The 21,927-nt window shown below is 43.3% G+C and overlaps 1 protein-coding gene across 8 annotated transcripts in view; it reads left to right on the plus strand.

The window, feature by feature from the left end:
- The window catches only part of SON (SON DNA and RNA binding protein), a 71,883-nt gene that overhangs the window by 18,895 nt on the left and 31,061 nt on the right, over positions 1 to 21,927 (plus strand). For all 8 annotated transcript variants that reach the window (XR_012688229.1, XR_012688224.1, XR_012688226.1 and 5 more), the window contains exons 2-3: positions 1,424 to 1,590; positions 5,761 to 20,235. Coding sequence is in view for 2 of the 8 variants with exons in the window: in XM_075197202.1 (XP_075053303.1) it covers positions 1,424 to 1,590; positions 5,761 to 20,235 (14,642 nt within the window). In the remaining 6 variants the exon portion in view is untranslated. The remainder of the gene's footprint in view (positions 1 to 1,423; positions 1,591 to 5,760; positions 20,236 to 21,927) is intronic.

The raw sequence follows: 21,927 nt of genomic DNA on the forward strand, positions 1-21,927 counted from the left end.
AAATGCTCTGATACACTTCTTAGATTCCCTCACTTGCTCCAAAATTGCCCCACATGACCTCAGACCCGCACTTATGGCAAAATGCCCCATTTGCCCTGCAAACCCCCAATTTCTTACTTACCTTGTCACTTTGTCCATAGCCTGCAAAAAAAGGAGGGATGCAGTGTGGTACAGACTGCACTTCATTTTTCATATAGATGTACTGTGTGACCTTTTTGCATTGTGCAGAGAAGATTGTGTGATACAAAAGTCATCTGCTTCCATCACATTCAATCTAAGGCTGGGTACACGCTACAGTGTTTTCAGCCGATTATCGGGCCAATAAAACGATGAACGACTGTTGGGCTCGATTATCGCATTAGTGTATACACTGCAACAATGAACAGTTAGCCTTCCAAAGCACATCGTATCGCTGCACTCACGACCGGGAGGGTCCATAGGTCACTGTGCAGGGTCACTATTTTTTCACCCGATGGTTATGACAGGTGAAGTTCACAGATCTGAAGGTAATTCGTATATACTGTATACACATGAATTGGCATGCTGACCGGAATTTTTCTCTCCTTTTCCTGTCATTGGTAAAATTGTTAAAGATGTCGCATCGGGAGAAATTTTCTGTAGTGTGTACCCAGCCTTACACTCACTGCTTTATGGCATAAAGATAGAGTTGTTAAAGGTAAAACAATGCATGAGCTGATCTGGAGTTTGAGTTTTGCAAGGGCACTTGTTGAGGCATTAAAGCAATCTCTGGGCTGGACTAATATGCAATCTGTGGTGTATAACATCATTTATCAAACTTTTATTTATGTACATATTGTAACTAATGAGCAGGCCCTTTTGCCACTTTGTCTTTTAATACACAGTCTTCATTTATGACTGTGTTTGTTCTTAAATCCAAATAATTGTGGTGTATCTAGTGTTCTGTAAAGAAATGTTAAGAAGTGAAATATTGTAACAAACTGCAGTATTCAGGTGTGTGTTTTAAGAACATGGTTTGTAAAGCAGCTCATCCTTGCTGTTTTACAACAGTTGTGGCTTCTGTTTAGCTGCTGTTTTCTGTTTGACTGCTGTTTATCTGTAAAACAATACCATAATCACCCTAGCAATGTTTTCATTTTTTCACCTTGTGTATTTCACTATCAGTAAAACATGCTATTCTGTACAGATACTCCTTCATCTGCAGATTTGTATTTATAAATTTGAGTGGGAACAGCTGCACGTTGCGTTTTTTTTTTGTTTTTTTTTAAATATATATATATATATTTTTTAACTTTCTGTTAAGATAAACTCCATTTTAAGATTGGCAACTTGAAATGGAACACAGAGTGTTTGTTTGCTTTGCTGTTACCAAGTCCAAACAACAACATTTTGTTAAAGAAAGCTTAAGTGTAATTCTCTGTTATGTCTGTACTTCTTTCTTCAGTGAGAACTCTGAAAGCTCTCCTAATGGTGAACTAACAGTGCAAGGTCCTGAAAATACTTCTGAAGGCTCAGCTGTTTGTATACAAGGTGAAGGGAGCGATCAAACTGCACCGAAATCTGAAGAAATGCAGCCTGAGACCCTGGAACTTGCAAAGCCACAGAATTTAGGTAAATGCGTTAACTTAGCTTCCTAGGAGCCAAAGTTGTTTGGGGCCTTGCTTTTTTCATTTTTATGTATGCTTATAGGTACGTATGCCTGGAGTACTTACCGTATTTTCCCATGTATAAGACGCACCTTTTTTTAAAAGAAATTAGGGTCTTAGGTGCGTCTTATACAGGGGAAGCGGGGGATTCAGGGGGGGTGCGATTGGCAGGTCCGTTCCGCTAACGTGTGCTTAGCGGCTTGCTGCCGGCAGCTGCACACTATGTGCAGGTCCGTTCGGCAGATACAGGCAGGGAGAGTGTGCTGGCCGGCTGCTCAATCGGAATCATCAATTAATACACCAGGGGAGGGAGAGATGGTTCCAGCGGTGCAGAGGGTTGGCTGTCTTACTGGACTATAACTGTACCGAATTTCCATAGCGCAGAGCAGCACAACCTCTGTCTCTTCCCTCCAGCGACCTGCAACAACTGATTGCAATTAGAGCAGCCGGCCAGCACACTCTCCCTGCCTGTCTCTGCCGAACGGACCTGCAGGGAGAGTGTGCTGGCCGGCTGCAGCACATTTTATTTAAACGGAACAAAACTTTTTAACAGCAAATATATATTTTTAAATTTCGGAGAAAAAATGAAGGTGCGTCTTCTACAATGGAGCGTCCTATACATGGGGAAATACGGTAATAGCTTTTATTCAACCACCACTTTATTATCAAAAGTAAAATATATGCCGGTCACCTACACTCAAAACCACTTTGTGGACCAATCCAATATTCATTGCAGTTCAGGTTATTTAGTTTCAAATGTGCAACATCTGTGCTCACTGGTTTGATAGGCTTCATCTTTGGGAATATTGGTTTAAGCTCTTAGGGGGGTATTCAATTGTTAGCGTTAACGGAAAAAAACGAGCGCTCAAAAAATCTTAGCGTTAATACGGTAACTACTCGCGGAATTTCAGCTCTCCGCTCCCTGAGCGGCGAGCTGAAATTCCGCGAGTAAACTACCGTATTAACGCTTTTCTCGCGCAATATTACCGTATAAACGGTAATATTTTTGGAGCGCTCGTTTTTTTCCGTTAACGCTAACAATTAAATACCCCCCTTAAAATGGTTTCCTCTACTGAGTGTAGATCAAATAAAGTACAGCCTTTGAGCAGGGCTTGACAAACCTGAAATGCCAGGAAATTAAATGTGGAAGAACAGTGAGGGGGAAATTTTATTTATAAAAAGTCGTGTTAATGGTAGGGTAGTATGTTGCTAAGGGAGGGTTAACGATAAAGCAGGATGGAAGGGTTAATAATAACTGGTGCAGAAAGGAGGGATTAATGATGACTGAGGATGAAAGATGGGAGTTAATGAGGGTGAGGCAGTTAATGAGGACTATGGATGGGGGGTTATTATTATGATGAAGGGGATTGACTGAACAAATATGATGTTTAGGATGCATGGGAAGGATTTAAATAAGTGGTCGAATAGAGAATGGACTTTGGGAGAGAGGAAGTTAGAGGAGTGAGATGACGAGGCTAGAGAAGGGTTATGATGTGGATTAAAGGGAGTTTCACCTCTGTAATACCCCTTTCATACTGCACCCTCGACCCGGGTTTTTGCCGCGGCGAGGCTGCAGTATGAATGATGGGTCTTTTGGTGGGGTAATTCCCAGGTCCGACCCGGGAAGCCTGCACTGTGAACGGTGAGACCCGGGTTTTTCATCCCGGGTCCCATCGACTAGTGTAAAAAAGCAAAAAAAAGGAAAAAAAATGTATTAAGGTTGAATTTAAAAAAAGAATAGAAAAGTCCTTTTACCTTTGTATTTCCTCATTGCTGCCTGTCCGGCAGGTTGCATGAAGAAGTTACGTCATTCCTATTGGCCGGGGAGAAAATTATGCATTTAAAGCTGCAATAGCTGACCCATACGCCTGTATGATGTAATCCAGGCGTAGGGTCCGCTATTGCTGCTTTAAATGCATAATTTTCTCCCGGCCAATAGGAATGACGTAATTTCTTCATGTAACCTGAATTTAAATTCAACTTAAATACATTTTTTTTTTTATACTTCTTTACACTAGTCGGTGAGACCCAGGATGAAAAACCCGGGTCTCACCGTTCACGGTGCAGGCTTAACTGTTGCCTGGCTCCTAAAATTTTAGGCTGGTTCCTAGTAGAGATGCTCATGCTCGGTTCCCCGAGAACCTAACATACCCGAACTTAGCAGAGTCTAGTACCGAGCTGAGGCTGCTTGGTACTGTCGCGCGCCCTCGGATTTGAAAACAAGGCAAAACATTGTTACGTCGTCAGATCTCGCGAGTTTTGGATTCCTTTTTAAGATCCAGCATAACGGAGGGTAGGAGGGAGGGCAGACCCCCCTCTTTCTTTTCTGCCACTGCTGTGTGCCAATGTGTCCTAGATGTGCTAGGAACTGCCGTGTGTTTGTGTCATTGCTCTGTCACTTACCATCCAGCCAGGTCGCTGCAGTATTTGTCTGAAAGTGTATGAAAATAATATTGTGATTTGTGAGGTGGTCAAAATTGACTGCAAATGACTTGAAATTAGTGCTATTGAGGTTAATAATGTAGCAACAAAAAAAGTGCAAAATTATGTAATTTTAGCATATTTTAGATTTTTCCTAAAAAATCCAAAACCAAAACACACAAGGGTGGTTTTGCCAACAAGAAGCTAATCCAGACCCAAAACCAGTTCACGGGGGTCAGTGAGCATCTCTAATTCCTAAATTCGGAACTACTTGTTAAGTCCTGCCCTAGAGTATATTATGCCAATATCTAAAAGTTACCTTAACCTGCATTAATCTTTACTGCTCTCTCTGCTAGGGTATTATAGCATATTTTTAACACGTTATCCACCATCACATTTCCGAATATTAAAGCATCTATTAGATGTACACACAGAGATAGTATCTAACCAACATCATTAAATGGTTATGATGTTCCTTGTGCAAATAAACCTGCATGGTCATTTTATTATATGAAAAAAATATGCAGAGGTTGACTATTCCCTTAAGAATATAATGCACAATATCAAGGGAAAAATCTTCTAACACTTATAACATTTGTTATAATATACAGTTATTTTCATTATGCTCCATATTTTCATTATTTAACATCCCACAAATGGCATTTCAAATATATATATATGTGTGTGTGTGTGTGTGTGTGTGTGTGTGTGTGTCTATATATCTAATATATATATAAGCCTAGTGGCGTGTGTTAGTCTGTGTGTGTGAAAAAAAACCCAACAAGCTGCAGCGCCACCTGCTGGGCGGAGTTATACACTGACCTACTAAATTCTTAGTGTGTGTGGAAAAAAAAAACTCAGAAAGGGACGAAATTTGGTATACTAAGATGTTTTTAATTTGTTAATTTAATTTGTTAATTGTTAAAAGTGTTTATAAAGATTTAAAATATATATATATTTATTTATTTCTTGAAGGAGAAGTGACAGTTGGGAGTGGTTGGTGGTTGCCGGGGGTGACAGTGGGGAGTGGTTGGTGGTTGCCGGAAGTGACAGTGGGGAGTGGTTGGTGGTTGCCGGGGGTGACAGAGCGAGAGGAGTGTGATACTCCGGACCGCTGAGAGAGATCCGTGTGTCTGGATAGACATCTGGATAGATGTGGCGATAAAGATGAAGGATGAGGTGATGGAGAAAAATGATGAGATGGTGACATGTGGACAAAACACGTTAAAAAAGGGCGCTTGCGTCGGGAAGTAACGCTCTTCCCCTGAGGAGGCCTGGGCTAGGCCCAAATGCATGACAAGAACCTTTTTAACACCTTAAGTAGCTTGATTTGATTAGAATGCAAGAGTATCATGCACTGGTTAACTTGTGTGTGTATATGTGTGTGTATGTATGTATGTATATATATATGTATATATATATGTATATATATATATATGTGTATGTATGTATATATATATATATACATACATACATACATACATACATACATACATACATACATACACACGAAGTAGTTCGATTTCGTCTAACTTTAGCTAAAAGATTAGATATATAGATATAGACAGATATATATATAGATATATATATATATATATATATATATGTATAGATATATAGATAGATAGAGATAGAGATATAGATTTCTTTATTTCTTCTTTAAGGCATATGTCAGCAGTGATTATTTTTTAAAATGTTTTCTTATGTTTTACAGTACTGGAAGAAGAGGGTGCATCAAAAGAATTAAAAACTGTTGAAGTTAGTTCTTCTGATGAAGTAAAAAAGGATACATCAAAAAAGAAGTCCAAAAAGCACAAGAAGCACAAAAGCAAAAAGAAAAAAAAGAAAAAGAAAAAAGAGAAAAATGAAAAAAGATCAAAATCTATTTCAAGCGTTGAGGACCAAGAGAATTTTAGTTCAGAGGCAAAATCCGTATGGAAACCAGCGTTTGCAACTCCTCCAAGATTAGATGCATTGTCATCCAAGACAGAAAGTGTGAATATAGATATACTACCGTTAGTTAGTGTACAAGATGTAAATATTGGTTCTATGAAAGAAGATCAGCCTTCAAGGCTACAGTTAGATGCAGATTCTGGATTTTTCGGTCCTAAATGTCCAAATGAAATAAATTCCCCTGCCACTTGTGATGCTGAAATGCCAGAAGCACTTGAAGAATCCACTCTTAATGGTCAGCAAAATAGTGAAACCACAAAGCATAATGAACAAGGTAGCAAAATAGAAAGTGCAAATTATGACACTGCAAAATCTCAGCAAATTGAAATGCCTTTGTCCCAGTCGTGCTTGTTGATTTTGCAAGAAAAAAGTGTTGAGTTAAGCAGTAGTACATTAAATGAAAGAAAAGAAGATTTCTGTACCCATTCAGATAAAGAATCTGCATTATTATCAAGATCACGATCGAAATCAGATAGTGAGAAGCTTTCCAAATCTGCAGCAAGGTCAAGGTCTACATCTTTAGCAAGACAACACAGATCAAGATCTAAGTCCTTGGTAAAGGTCCCAAAGAAACAACAAATCAGTTCCAAGTCTACTACTACCAGACAGCGGTCACGTTCCAGCTCCTTTGGTCGAAGACGAAGGTCTCGCTCCAGCTCAGTAGGTCAGAGACAGAGGTCAAACTCCAAATCTCCAGTCCGGAGGAGACGATCACGATCCAGCACTTCTGTTCGCTATTCTAAATCCCCAATAAGAAGTTGGTGGTCAAAGTCAATTAAAAACAGACAAAGGTCGGTGTCAATTGAAAGAAGACACAGGTCGAGAACTAAATCGCCTGCAAGGAGACGTAGATCGAGATCCAGGACAGCTGAGAAGAGGCATCGTTCAAGGACAAGATCCTCTGTAAAAAGAATCAGATCAAGGTCAATATCCATAAATAAGAGACGAAAATCAAGATCAACCAGCAGAAAACCTAGGTTGCGGTCAAAATCAACAAGTAGGTGGAGAAGATCAAAGTCTACAAAAAGGAGGCGGTCGAGGTCTGGCTCAGCTTTCAGGAAGCGGCGATCGAGGTCTGGCTCTGCTGTTAGGAGGCGAGTTTCCAGATCTGTCTCACCGGCCAGACGGCGTAGGACCAGGTCTGGTTCGACGGCCATAAAAAAGAGGTCCAGATCTGGCTCGATGGTCAGAAGGCGAAGGTCCAGGTCTGTCTCTGCTGCTAGAAGGTCCAGGTCCCCCTCGCCAGCCAGGAGGCGCAGGTCCAGGTCCCCCTCGCCAGCCAGGAGGCGCAGGTCCAGGTCCCCCTCGCCAGCCAGGAGGCGCAGGTCCAGGTCCCCCTCGCCAGCCAGGAGGCGCAGGTCCAGGTCCCCCTCGCCAGCCAGGAGGCGCAGGTCCAGGTCCCCCTCGCCAGCCAGGAGGCGCAGGTCCAGGTCCCCCTCACCGGCCAGGAGGCGAAGGTCCAGGTCCCCCTCGCCAGCCAGGAGGCGCAGGTCCAGGTCCCCATCGCCGGCCAGGAGGCGCAGGTCCAGGTCCAGCTCGGCGGCCAGTAGACATAGGTTGAGGTCTGGCTTCAGTGGAAAGACACAGAAGTCCAGATCCAGTTCAGCCACTAAAAGAGGAAGGACCAGGTCCACTTCAGCAAAGAGGAGACACAGGACTAGGTCCACCTCAACCGCTAGGAAGGGACAACCACATTCTACTGCAAAGAACATTTCAAAATCTGCTAGAGGACGGAGGTCACGGTCAGGGTCTATTTTAGTGAAGCAAAAGTCAAAATCGAGATCCACAGAGAGGAAATATAAATCAGGGTCTAGAACATCCATAGAACTCAGGAGGTCAAGATCCTTGTCATTAAATGAAAAGCAGCTTTCCAAATCACCAGTTGAGAAAGAGACTAATACAGCATCATCTACTACAATCAGTATATATGAAATTAAATTACCTAATATAACTTCAATATTGCATTCTAAATCTGTGCCTAATCAGGAGCAGATTACTTCACCAGTAAAACTTCTGGAACCATGTGGCGATAATTCTACAGAAATGGACACCTCCACCTTTTCAGCAGTTATTTTAAATGATTATTCATTGAAGACACCTGTCCCAGAGAAACATGTGACAAATCCTTATTCCAAGTCACCAATCCAAAAGCAAAATCTTTCTTTTATTCCGTCTCCTAAAGAATCACAAAGTTTTACAAAACCTTCTATAGAATGTTGCATGGACTTTGAGCAGATGCATTATAGATCAACACAGACTGATGGCATAGAACTACAAGCAGCATCCATAAATATATTCAGTGCACAAAAAGACTGTGGGGATGAAATTTTAAATGATCCCCCTATTCAACATCTGAAGGAAATTGTTCCCAACATTACAGAAGAAAGACTTTGTTGTCCAGTTGATGAGCCAGAGCTGAAATCTTTACTTAATAATAGAGAGCATGGAGCAAGTGAAATAATTGCTGAAGAAGAGACTATTTTGTCCAGTCCTCCTCCAAATATTGATATTGGAACTGTACAAAAGCATGAATTAGAAGTCACCATTGACCCCCTCACAAATGAGTGTTCTGTTCCTTCAAGTTCACCAATACTTATGGAAAGTTCTTGCACCACAGATACATCAAAACATAGTAAGTCTGAAGTTTATGATGGACGGTGCACGGATCTTTCTGTTCAGGATTCTGACCCATCCAATCAATCATCTGACAAGAGGCAACATATTGAAGATGCACTGGAATTTGCTAACCAAAATTTAATTACTTTAAGCAATACCATTTTAAAATCTGAAGAGAACACAATTTACCTCAAATCAGTCAGTAAGCCCAAATCTCCGATGAACACTTTCATCTCTTCAAACCTTGAACTGTCAAGTCATCATTCCATGTCAAAATGTATAGTAAAGGATGTTGCCCCATTTTCTCCTTCGCAGCTTTATGTGATCAGCAACTGTTCAAAACAGGATTTCATTAAAGATAATAACTCTGAGGTACATGAGATGGTAACTCCGTCTCTAAAAGGTTCATTCTCTGAGTCCAGTGCACCCACAGAACACTCCGGTACTCCAGCTGAGCAAGGCATCTCATACTTATCTAGTGATGAAACAAAAAGTGAAGTGGAACCTTTGCACAATGCTTCGCCCACTAGTCGTATTACTTCTGAATCAAAGATGAAGCCATTTTCCTCTCCAGTAGCTCCACATAAAGGACTGGATTCATTTAATAGGCAAACTACGTTTCATATGGCCACTGTTATTTCAAATGAAACCTTGAATTTGCCTGTAATTGGTAGTCCAAGAACTGACTATTCTGACTGTACCCAGCGCACAGAGCAAGGATTCACAGACAGTGCTTCCCAATTAGAAAGTAATTCTAAAAAATTTTCTAAGCCGGTCGATGCTACTGTTTCTAGTTTCAAGTCATCAAGTATGATTGAAAATATAATACAACAGAATTGCTCTGACTGCTCTCAATCAAATAACGAGAGACTATACTTAAATGATGACTCTAATTTACATGACTATATTCCTGATCCTGCAAGTTTGAATACAGAATGTGGGTCAGAAACGGACTTTCTGAAATCCAGTAAAACTGAATTTAATATTGTCGAAAAAACTGTAGTTTTTGAAAGTATGTTCACTCCACCAGAACAGAATTCCACTCAACTGATATGTGTATCTGATGGGAAAACTGAAGAGAGTAAAACAGCTGATGACCTTATTGGAAGCTACCCAATAGACAAACCTTTACAGAAGGGGCTTTTATCACATGGTCATATTGATCTCCGAGCTGGCACTTCCAGTGTAACCGACAAATATAAATTTTCAAAATCTGAAACCTTTTCAGAAACTGCTCCAGAACTGGGATTTTTTGAAGGCAAAGCAAACCAGCTAGTTCTAGGTAAAAGTAAGGACAGAAATGAGCTGGGGAAATTACAATCTACTCATAAAAAGTCGTTGGTACTAAAGTCATCAGAACCAATTTTGATTGCTCAGCAAATGCAAAATAAACAGAAGACTATATCCAATATGGAGAGCACTGAAACCTTTAGTACTGATTATAGTTATCCTCATAAAGAATCTGTTAGTTTGATCATTTTTCCACCTTTCCATGCTACAGAGCCCCTTGAGGCAGATAAGCTAAATGTTTGTGTATCACCCAAAGGATTTGACAAGGAAGTCTGCAGTATGGAAGAAAAGTCTGCTTCCCATCGCAATAAAATTCCACCATTTATTTCTTGTGATGAGTTCTCTACTTCCAGAGAACAAACTGATGATAATGTACTAGAGTCAAACATATCTCATGATCCACAAGTCAAGTCTGTGTCCATCAAACCTGATGAATCCATTTCTAGTTCCTCAGAAAATAACTCAGAATGCATGTTTGACATCCTAGATACTCGTGCAATACCTTCATTGATTGATTCAAATGAAGAAATGAACATTACAAAGCAAATACTCCATGAGGCTCTTGCAAATAATAACCGAGAATCTTCTCCTAACAATGGCAGTAAGGGCTTTATTAAACCGCTTACATTTGACAGTATTTATGATAAACACACTAGTAATAAGACAGATGAATCAACTTATGACAATGCAAGAGAAGTACATAGCCCTACTGTCAGTGCCCCAAGTACAGATCTTGCTGTTATCTGTGAGCATAAAGAAGAAAACTTCAGAATTGCAACAGGACAAGAATCCTTAGTTGTTGTTCCAAGTGGAAAAATGTGTTCTGATTCGCCAATGAATTTTAAACTTGAGGATGTAAATATTGAGAAGAGCCAAATGGTCATTCAGAAAATGGATAAAATATCAGAGATAATCATTGGACAAACTGTTTCAGAGGTCAGAGAACTCAAAGAATGCTCATCTCTAAATGATGATGACCGTGGTAATCTGGATTCAAGTGTGCCCTTCAAGGATGTGATTGTTCAGCAAAGTCATTCCAGTAAGCAGACTGTAAAAGATCCTACATGTGATGTTGCTTCAAATGACGGAATACCTTGCAAAATTGGAAACCATGACTTAAGCATGAGAAGTCCAACCTTTAGTATGTCCAACACAACCAAAAAAAGCAAGACAGAAAGTTGTTTTGATGAATTTGTGAGACCGAAAGACTCAAGTGTGAGTCAGGATTTTCAGCCTATTTCAATCTCCAAAACTTCTGAATCTAAATCCTGTGATGAAATTTCTGGCCATGAACGTTTGCAGTTAGATGTTCTGGAGGCTGAAAATAGCAGCCAGGAAAAGATTGTTAAACCTTATTCTTCAATGAGTAGCCACTTTGGGAACACAATGCAGAAAGTCTCTTCTGAAATGGGATTTAGGCCACTGACCCTTCTACCTAAGCATGAAATAAAAGTTAATCTTCAAGAAAAAAATTCAAAGACCCACACATTAAGTGCACCTAAGCACAATGAATCTAATGCACCTGCCCTTGAGCAGAGTGAAAAAGCACCTCACATTTCTCCTTTTAAATCAGCACATGATGGCTCAAAACAAAAAAAAACACTTGCAGCTCAAATGTTGTCTTCTAAGACCACTGTGCCCGTGATGAATAAGTCTTCAGAAGCTTCAGTGCCATTGCACTTCAAATTCAGCAAAACATTTAAGACAATCTCTATCTCTCATTTATGTAACGCCACAGAAGACTCTTCTGGTATAGTGACCTCTAAAGATAGCACTTTTTCTTCCTCAGAGCCCTTGTGTCCCTCCACTGTATCTTCAGATGTTTCAGGGTCTAGCTTAAAATCGTCTTTAGAGTTACCGTCTGCTCAGCCAAGTGCTCATGTAGAATCTTCAAAGTCCTCTCTTGCAAAGTCCACACATGATGTACCAGCTGAACCCTCACAATTAGACCTTCAGTCTGTACAACCACCTGGGAAAGACTTGTTGCAGTCTGATAACACCCAGGGTCTAGATGACCCTCAATCCTGTTCTACCTCCAAGCATACATTTCCCCATCTTTCTAGTGCTTTGTCTAAATTGGGAGTTAAGCAGCGACAGTATCGCTCAAGGTCTGTTGCCCAGGAGAGTCGATCACCATCTGTAGACAGAGGGCGGGCGTCTCGGTCACGGTCAAAATCCACAGCCCGAAGAAGACGCTCACATTCTAAATCTGTGCCTCGAAAAAAGCGATCCCAGTCATCGACAAGAAAGAAAAGTTCTCATTCAAAATCTGTCAGAAAGAGACGCTCACGCTCCAGGTCAGGAGGAAGGAAGAGGCGCTCACAGTCTAAGTCTAAAAGCAAGAAAAAACATTCACTTTCTACATTATCAGGAAAAAGAAAGCGCTCAAGTTCAAAATCAACAGAAAGAACCAGATCCTCTAAACCTGTGGGGAAGCAGCGATGTTCACGCTCCAAGTCAAAAACTCGAAGAAACCGATTGCAGTCTAAATCTCCAGGCAGAAAAGGAAGGTCACGTTCTAAATCAGGAGCCAGGAAGAGTTCACATTCCAAAACATCCAGTAATAGAAAGTCGTCTCGTTCTAATTCGCCACCGTGGAGAAGACGGTCACACTCCAAATCTTTGTCATCAAGGAGCCGCTCACGGTCAATATCTGGCTCTCCAAGAAGACGTTCCCGTTCGAGAAATAAGGGTCGCTCCCTCTCTAGATCTCCAGCCCCACGGCGTCGTAGTCGATCAAGATCACATAATCGCTGGTATCGCTCCAGAAGTCGAGGAAGATGGCGCCGATCTCGTTCCTTGTCAACCTCCAGGCGAAATCGCTCTAGATCATCATCTAGGCTTTCTCGTTCTTTATCAACAAAGAAAAGAAAATCCGGGTCAAAATCACCTGTTCGTAGACGCCGCTCACGATCACAAGCCAAGCAGAAAGACAAATCTCCTATAAGTAAGCGCAAATCCACGTCTCCAATACCACAGAAAAAAATAGCCCAGTCAAAAACTGCTGCTTTTAAGCACAGTATTGGATTAAAGTCTCTTATTCAGAAGCAGTTATCTCAAGCAAAGTCCAAAGGGGCTGGTGGAAAGATGTCTGTCAAGGAACAAATACCTTTATCTACTGTAACAGCTAGAGCACAATTGTCCACTTTTTCTACTAGAGCACATGTTCCTATGTCCAACTTGACTACTGTAGGACAAATGCCGTTACCCAACTTAGCAGATGTACCTTTGCCCAATGTTACTGCTGGAGTGCAGATTCCTTTGCCCAATGTCCCTCCTGCAGAACAGTTGCCTGTGTCCAATTTAGTTGATGAAACACAGTTATCTGTTCCTGACTTAACCACAGCAACCCAATGGCATGTGCCTGATATGTCCAGTGGATCTCAATGGCCTGTGCCTGATATTGCCACTGGAACTCCGTGGTCTGTGACTGACCTGGGAACTGGCACACAGTGGCCTATGTCTGATCTAGCAGCTGGAGCACATTGGCCTATGCATCATCTGACTGTTGGAACTCAGTGGTCTGTACCTGATCTTGCTGCTGGAACACAATGGGCTGTGCCCGATGTTGCCTCTGGAGCACAATGGACTGTGCCTGACTTGACTGCTGGAACACAATGGACTGTACCGGACCTCACTGCTGGAACTCAGTGGACTATGACAAACTTGACTCCTGGAACACAATGGGCTGTTCCTGACTTGACAGCTACAACACAGTGGACAGTGCCTGATCTCACTTCTGGAGCACAGTTACAAAGGGCAGACCTAGCTCCTGAAGCTCAAGTTCCAGGGTCCGACCTTTCCCTTGAAGCCCAGGTTCCAGGATCTGACTTAGCCACGGAAGCCCAAGTTCCTGGGTCGGACCTAGCCACTGAAGCCCAAGTGCCTGGGTCGGACTTGGTTAGTGAAGCCCAGGTACCTCCTGAGCATGAGCTAGCTCCTGAAGCACTTAATCCAATGCCTGATGTAGCTGCTGAAGCCCTCGTACCAGTGGCTAGTGGGACTCTTGTGCCAGATGTAGCTGCTGGAATTCCATTGCCTGATGTGGCAGCTGCAGCACAGATGCCAGTACCTGATGTTGCTGCTATGACACACATGCCAGTGCCTGATGTGGCTTCTACAGGCCAAACACGAATATCTGTCTTTGTCCCAGCACAGGGTTATAGGTCTACCCATGAATCAATGTTTGATAATGATGCATCCAAACAGTCAGCTTACTCAGACTTTTCTTTGTCACCTGAAGAGCCTGCTGACAATTGTCTGTCAAAGCCCATTGTGTCTCCTGAACACCAACCTGAGGCTGATTCATTTAATGCCAGTGCATGTCAGTCAACCTTTGAGCCGTTAGTTAGTACTTATCACACTTTGAATAATGAACAATCTTCATCCTCTGGGCAGTTTCCAGCAGTTATTGTTTCTAAGTGTCCATTGTCTAGTGAACTGAAGGGTAAAATGATTCCATTAGACAAACTGGCCATTCAAGTAATCCATGCCACAGTAACTGAAATTCCTGAAAATTTCCCACTAGTCGAGTCTTGTGAGAATGCTGAATGTCCTCCAGATAGTGAACCCTGTAGTGCATCTGAGATTGCATTATTTGAACCTTCTCTAAGTTCTGAGCGCCCATTATTGACTGTAGCCAGTTCACTTTCTGTCCTTCCCACATCTGATGAATCCCATTTTAGGCATGAACACAATTTATTGATTGAACCCCATGCTAACTCTGATAGTCATTTACTTGCTGAATCCCATTCCAGCTCTGACTGCCCCCTGCTGGTTGAGGCAAGTGGCAGCCCTGATTGTTCTGATAGCCATTTATTTATTGAACCCAACACAAGTCCTGATTGCACATTACTGGTTGAACCATACCATAGTCCTGACCATAACTTACTGGTAGAACCGTATTCCAAATCAGACTACCCAATACTGGTTGCCCCTTTTGCCAGTTCTGACCGCATGCTATTGACTGAGCAGTGTGCCAATTCTGACTTCCCGTTGGTGACTAATTTGTGTGCCAGTTCTGATCACTCCCACTTGGTTGAAACTTGTGTTAGTCCTGGACACTCCCTGCAGGTTGATCCGTATGCCAGCCCAGACCGGCCCCAGCAGGTTGAGCCGTATGCCAGCCCAGACCGGCCCCAGCAGGTTGAGCCGTATGCCAGCCCAGACCGGCCCCAGCAGGTTGAGCCGTATGCCAGCCCAGACCGGCCCCAGCAGGTTGAGCCGTATGCCAGCCCAGACCGGCCCCAGCAGGTTGAGCCGTATGCCAGCCCAGACCGGCCCCAGCAGGTTGAGCCGTATGCCAGCCCAGACCGGCCCCAGCATGTTGAGCCGTATGCCAGCCCAGACCGGCCCCAGCTGGTTGAGCCGTATTCCAGCCCAGACAGGCCTGACCTAGTTGAGCCGTATGCCAGCCCAGTCGGGCCTGACCTAGTTGAGCCGTATGCCAGCCCAGACGGGCCTGACCTAGTTGAGCCGTATGCCAGCCCAGGCGGGCCTGACCTTGTTGAGCCGTATGCCAGCCCAGGCGGGCCTGGACTGGTTGAGCCGTATGCCAGCCCAGGCGGGCCTGGACTGGTTGAGCCGTATGCCAGCCCAGGCGGGCCTGGACTGGTTGAGCCGTATGCCAGCCCAGGCGGGCCTGGACTGGTTGAGCCGTATGCCAGCCCAGAACGCCCCAAGCTGGTTGAGCCGTATGCCAGCCCAGAACGCCCCAAGCTGGTTGAGCCGTATGCCAGCCCAGAACGCCCCAAGCTGGTTGAGCCGTATGCCAGCCCAGAACGCCCCAAGCTGGTTGAGCCGTATGCCAGCCCAGAACGCCCCAAGCTGGTTGAGCCGTATGCTAGTCCTGACCACGTCCAGACATGTAAACCATGTTTCAGTTTTGGCTTGACTGAAACCTTTTGCCAGCCTGCTGAAGCCATTCTTAACTCAGCTGAAAAACATGAAGATGAAGTATGTTCTAGCCCCAGCCCCCATTTGACATATGAAACTGCTGCCACTGTACAACACCATTTGACATATAATCCGGCTTACAGTTTTGATGTTGCTCTGGGAGACAAACCTGTTGACAACCTTGACTCGCTCTGTCCTGTTGACCCAAATGTCCGTCCCAAACTGACACAGAAACCTCTACCCAATTTCAGATATAATTTTGTTAAATTAGATGAATGCTCTATCGCATCCGAGCCAGCCGAAAAACAGGAAAAACTAGTAATTTCGGATAGTCCCCATTTTGATAAACCGGATGATAACACTGCAGAACTCCTGCATGAGGAACCTTGTCAGGGGGTTGTTCAAACCTATTCATATGAAAGTGGTTCCATCCCTAGCCAGGCAAATTTGGAGGAATGCTGTGGTAGCCAAATTAAAAACCTGTCAAAGGAACTTTACTGCAGTCCTCAACATTCCCACCTGGAGGACTGCACTGAAAGCACTGACCATTTACTGTCAAAAGAATATTATGCACGCCCTGCCCAACTCTTGACCGATCACAATAACAGCCCTGACACAGCTCAGCTGAATGCATCCTATTCTACCACTGATAGTCCCAAGCTTTCTCATTCCTGTGAGTCTCCTGATCACCATCCATTGGATACATTGTGTGCCAGCCCTGACCAACTAAATCTGGAGGAACAGTGTGTGAGCCACAATCAGTTTCAGCGGAAAGAATTTTGTGCCGAGTCTGTCCACCCAAACGAAGATTGTGCCAACCCTGACCAACAACAGCCAATTGATATGTCTACTGGCTCAGACCACCCCCACCAAGAGGAACATTTTTCCAGTCCACCCATACCACATATAGATGAACATTGTGCTAGTGCTGCCCAAGCACCGCTCATTGAATCCATGTATATATCCAGCCAATCTTGCCATGAACATTATTCTAGCTCTCACAAGCCGCTCTCTGATAAATGCTGCCTCGATTATCCGTTTGTACAACAACGCAGTCCCCACGTATCTCTGCCAGGTGATGTCGAGTCTGGTCCCCACGTGCCCCTGCCGGGTGAGAGCGTGCTTGGTGCCAACTTGGCTGTTGAAGCCATACATGACGCAGAATCGCCCTTGCTGGGCGGAAACACACCTGGTTCTGACTCGCCTTTGCCGGAGAGACCCCTGTGCAGTTCTGACTCTCCCTTGCCGCAGAGACCCGTGAGCGGTTCTGACTCGCCTTTGCCGGAGAGACCCCTGTGCAGTTCTGACTCTCCTTTGCCGCAGAGACCCGTGAGCGGTTCTGACTCGTCCTTGCAGGAGAGACCCGTGTGCGGTTCCGACTCGCCATTGCCGGGAGGATCCATCTCCTATCTTGACCAGATACCCCCTGAAATAAAGACTAATTATTTGCAACTTATTAAACCCGCAACGATCACGGACCTTCCTCTGCCTGACAAATCCACAGGCAGTCCTGACTATAATTTGCTAGATAGAACAACAGCGACTGAAGATCTGCTAGTGGACAAACCTTACTCCAGCTCAAACCAGCTACTATTGCATGAACCCTTAGAAAGCTGCGAGGAATCGTTTGATAGCCCTAGCCATTCTCCTAAAAATCATTCCTCTGCTCATGTTGATCACAGCAGGACCTTGGAGTCTTCTGCCAAAACTAACCAAACTCTGTCTGATGGAACATGTTTAATCTCCAGCCAACCTGATAGTTGCATCTCTGAGCATACCCAAAATGTGCTTCAGACTGATGACCCCTTTAGCAGTAACCTTTCCCAGTCACAAGACCTGATATTTAACAAATCTATTGGTATTCTATTACCTGTGAAAAATACATCGCGTGCAAGTGATTTACCCTGTTTCAACCAAGAAAAACCACAGTGTTTCCCTTCTAACCAAGTTTCAGCAATGTCTGTTGAATCTGCATCTGAGGATTCTGATAACCATCCTAAAATCGATCACCATTATAAAATTACACCACCAGACCTATTGCCATATGATTCTGAACAACCCACAGGAATGTGTTCTACATCTGAGCCTTCATCTGAGCCTGTTCTTTTCAACTCGCAGCCACCTCCAAAACTTCTGCCATATGATTCTGAGCAACCTGCAAACCCTTTTCTCAGTATTGCAGACTATTCTTCTGAACAGGGTTCTTCAGTCTTTCATACACCGCCTGAACTGTTGCCCTATGATTCTGACCAACCTACTGCCTTGACTCGTAAGCAAAGCTCGGAACCTCATGGAGAAGAACTATCTGTCTATAATGCAATCAACAAGCTTGATCAAAATGATCCTCCTGCTATGTTAATATCAATAATAGAAACTCCAACGATGAATCTGCTTTCTGTGGACAGTTTCTCAGACTCTCTACCTAGTAATAGTAATAAAAAACAGTCAAACGATGAACAGTTTTCCAGTTCAGACTTGCATGATAATTCAGATTCAAATTGTGAACTTGACACTGAAACAGCGCCACACCATTTGACTTCTATAAATGAACAATCAGTTAGCCTTAAGTTTGATACTATTAAAGGTTCCATATTGAAGCATTCTTCAGAGGAGGAACACACACATGTTTCAGAAATGTTAGATGAGCAATTGGCATCAATTACCTCAGTTGTTCATTACTCCCAGGAACTACCTTGTTCAGCATCTTCCATTGATGAGCCTCTCTGTGCTACTGAGCAGTCATTTTTGCCCGAACTGCTGGCTGATCAACCATTGACAAAAAATAAGCAGTCTCTTGAGGAACCATTATTATGTCCACAATTTCCCATGAAATCTGATTGTCCCACTTCTAGAATGGAAGACCAAACAGAGCAAGTAGTATCAAATATTTCTGCCACTTCTGAGATAGAATGTTGTTCTGCTGATAATGAGTTGGTGAATATGTCTGAGTCAGAATGCTCAACAGTAACGTCTGTGAGAGAAGGAGTAATTTCTTCAGAAGTTACTAAAAAACGTTCACGCTCAAAGTCTTTGTCAAAAACTGACATTCCTCAATCACAAGCTATATCTAGGAAGAATGATTCCCGCTCAAAATCTGTAAGCCGAACAGCCCGTTCACATTCAAGATCAGAAGACAGAAAAAAATCCAGATCAAAATCTGCTACACGAAAAAATCTGTCACGCTCAAAGTCTGTGACACGTAGAAAAAAGTCACGTTCTAAGTCACTGGTGAGAACAAGGCGGTCACGTTCTACATCTGCAACTGAAAGAAAGAAGTCACGCTCTGCATCTGATACAAGAAAAAGGAGGTCTCATTCTGCAGTCAGGAAAAGACGTTCTCGTTCTGCTTCTTTGGTCTGTAGGAGACATTCTCGTTCATTGTCAGTAGCCAAAAGAAAGGGCTCCCGATCCAGATCTGTAGCCCGCAAGAGAGGCTCACGCTCAACATCTACAGCTCGTAGGAGGCGGTCTCGCTCTTCATCCACAGCACATAGAAAACGATCTCACTCGTCATCTGTTGGCCATAAGCGCTCTCGCTCACCTTCTATGGCTCGCAGGAGGCGCTCTCGCTCACATTCTCTCTCGCGTAGGAGACGCTCCCGCTCACCTTCTGTGTATCGCAGGAGGCGATCTCGCTCACCTTCTGTCACTCGTAGAAGGCGCTCACAGTCTGTGGCTCGCAGGAGGCGCTCTCGTTCACAGTCTGTGGCTCGCAGGAGGCGCTCTCGTTCACAGTCTGTGGCTCGCAGGAGGCGCTCCCCATCCCCACTTGTGGCCCGCAGGAGGCGCTCCCCATCCCCGCTTGTGGCCCGCAGGAGGCGCTCCCCATCCCCGCTTGTGGCCCGCAGGAGGCGCTCCCCATCCCCGCTTGTGGCCCGCAGGAGGCGCTCCCCATCCCCGCTTGTGGCCCGCAGGAGGCGCTCCCCTACACCGCCTGTTGTCCGAAGAAGGCATTCCCGTTCTCCATCTGCCTCTCGCAAAAGGCGCTCACGGTCTTCATCTGCTCCCAGAAAAAGGCGATCTGGTTCCAAATCTCCAACCCCAAAATCACCAATAAACAAGCAACGTGCTCAGTCAAAATCTGACCGATCTCGAAGTCGCTCACTCAGTAATATTACACGAAAGAGGAAAACACGGTCGCGATCTTCATCAAGAGACAAAAATAAATCCACTGAAAAGAGACGTAAAAGGTCAAACTCTAAAGATCACTACAGCGTTAAACAAAGAAGAAAAAGTAGAACACCTCCAAGACGGAAAAAGTCGAGATCACCTGGAAGAAGAGCAAGCGTATGCAAATCTCCAGTTAGAAGACGTAGATCACGGTCTCCAGTAAGAAGAAAGAGTTTCAGCAGGTCTCCAATTCGCCGAAAGCGATCAAGATCTAGAGACCAGTCAATGGACTCCATCAGGTCACCAAAACGTCTCACAGATCTTGGTAAGCATAGCATCAGTTAAGTTTTTGTGATTTGTTGTGCATTTGAAGGCCTGTTTGGGTATCCAGTCTCGAGTACAAAACACATCTCTATTTTAATTGTTTCACCAGTTGACTGAGCACACACTACAAGGCCATTTTTCCTTAATACAAATTATAATTCTGTGTTGATTTCTAAATGAAATTATTAAAGGATGCGCCTAAATATACAGATTTTTATAATTAAGTTATAACAATATGTGTAATTGACGTACTGTACGTCTGTTATATATGCTTTACAACTAAATAACCTATTAAATAGATTTTTATAGATCAGTCGCCAGATTGAGGCATAGTATTGTAACCTAGCTCTGATAAAACAGTTTATTTTTATGTTGACTGAGTTTTGTCTGCTGTAGCTAGGGCTTAAATTTGGCCCATATGCTGAGCCTAAATCGGGCACTTAGCCTGATATCAAAGCATTTGCAGTTCCAAATCTACCACAGCGGTAATGATAGGCAATGGAAAATGCGCTCGACAGATAACCAGTATCTGTCTGTGTCTGCACTTGTAGACCATCTTCACTAACTGGGTCACTATGAAACTGGAAAGAATGTCTGCGCTTGACCTGAGACACAAATTACCAGATCTTGCCCAGTGTGGTCACCTAAGTGTGGTCAAATTGTGGAATGATCCTGACATCCTACTATCTGATAAGAGTCAGGAGCGCAATGTGCTTGGTCATTGTTGTACCTTTCTAACTGGCCAAAAGATGTATGCATTAGCTCACCATACAGATCATCTGTATGCACAAAGGGTCAGTATCCCTATTCTTGGGATGCAATGTACACTTACTCTTGGCTTATTGAATTCTCATTGAAACATTAACTTAGGGAACATTCAAGCATCGGCTAATTTTTAGTGAGGCGTGTTGAGCTGACAGTCTGCCTGTACATTGAATCCTAGCAACAAGAATGCCACCTTCTGTGATACAATATTGGCTAGACAAGAACTATCTAACACCTAGCAATTGGTTATCGTGTACTGTAATACCATCACAATTGTAAAGGTGAATAGATAGGACAATGAAATACACGGTTATTTTTTTTTTCATCCAAGTTTTAATAAAAATGTAAAATAATATAATAATGTACTCTTCTGTAATGACATAGCTATTCAAAGTCACTGAAGTGTTTTGACCATATCAAATCACAAGTGTGTAAGCTGACAGATATTATACAAGTCACAGAAATTGGAGATGACATCTAATATACATATATTAACATTTGTGTGTTTAATAATTATCTATTTTAAAGTAATGATGAGTCAGACCTGCTGTCTGGTGCCCATAGGAGTAGAACATGATGTCCATATATGGAAAGGCATTTTGTAGGTATTATTGTGGCACAACTGGGACTTTGAGAATGGCTCACTGATGGATATGCTTCCCCATGAAGGGTTCATGTATTGTCTTTCCAGTGGGTCATTGTTTCCTTTTTTGTTAGCAGTCAGCCAAGAGGAAACAAGGGAACGCAATGAAGGTTGTCTGTGAAAGTAGTTCTGGCCGCTGTATGCTAAACATTCATGTGTGCACTAAGCTACACCATTATCTCTTTGTATTTGAAGTTGAGGTGCAGGTCATCTTTTAGTGGTTATGCAGAATTAGAGCACAGCAGCACTTGCTCAAGTCAACCGCTTGGCATATTGAAGTAACAC

This window comes from Mixophyes fleayi, chromosome 2, assembly GCF_038048845.1.
Source record: "Mixophyes fleayi isolate aMixFle1 chromosome 2, aMixFle1.hap1, whole genome shotgun sequence".
Lineage (NCBI taxonomy): Eukaryota > Metazoa > Chordata > Amphibia > Anura > Limnodynastidae > Mixophyes > Mixophyes fleayi.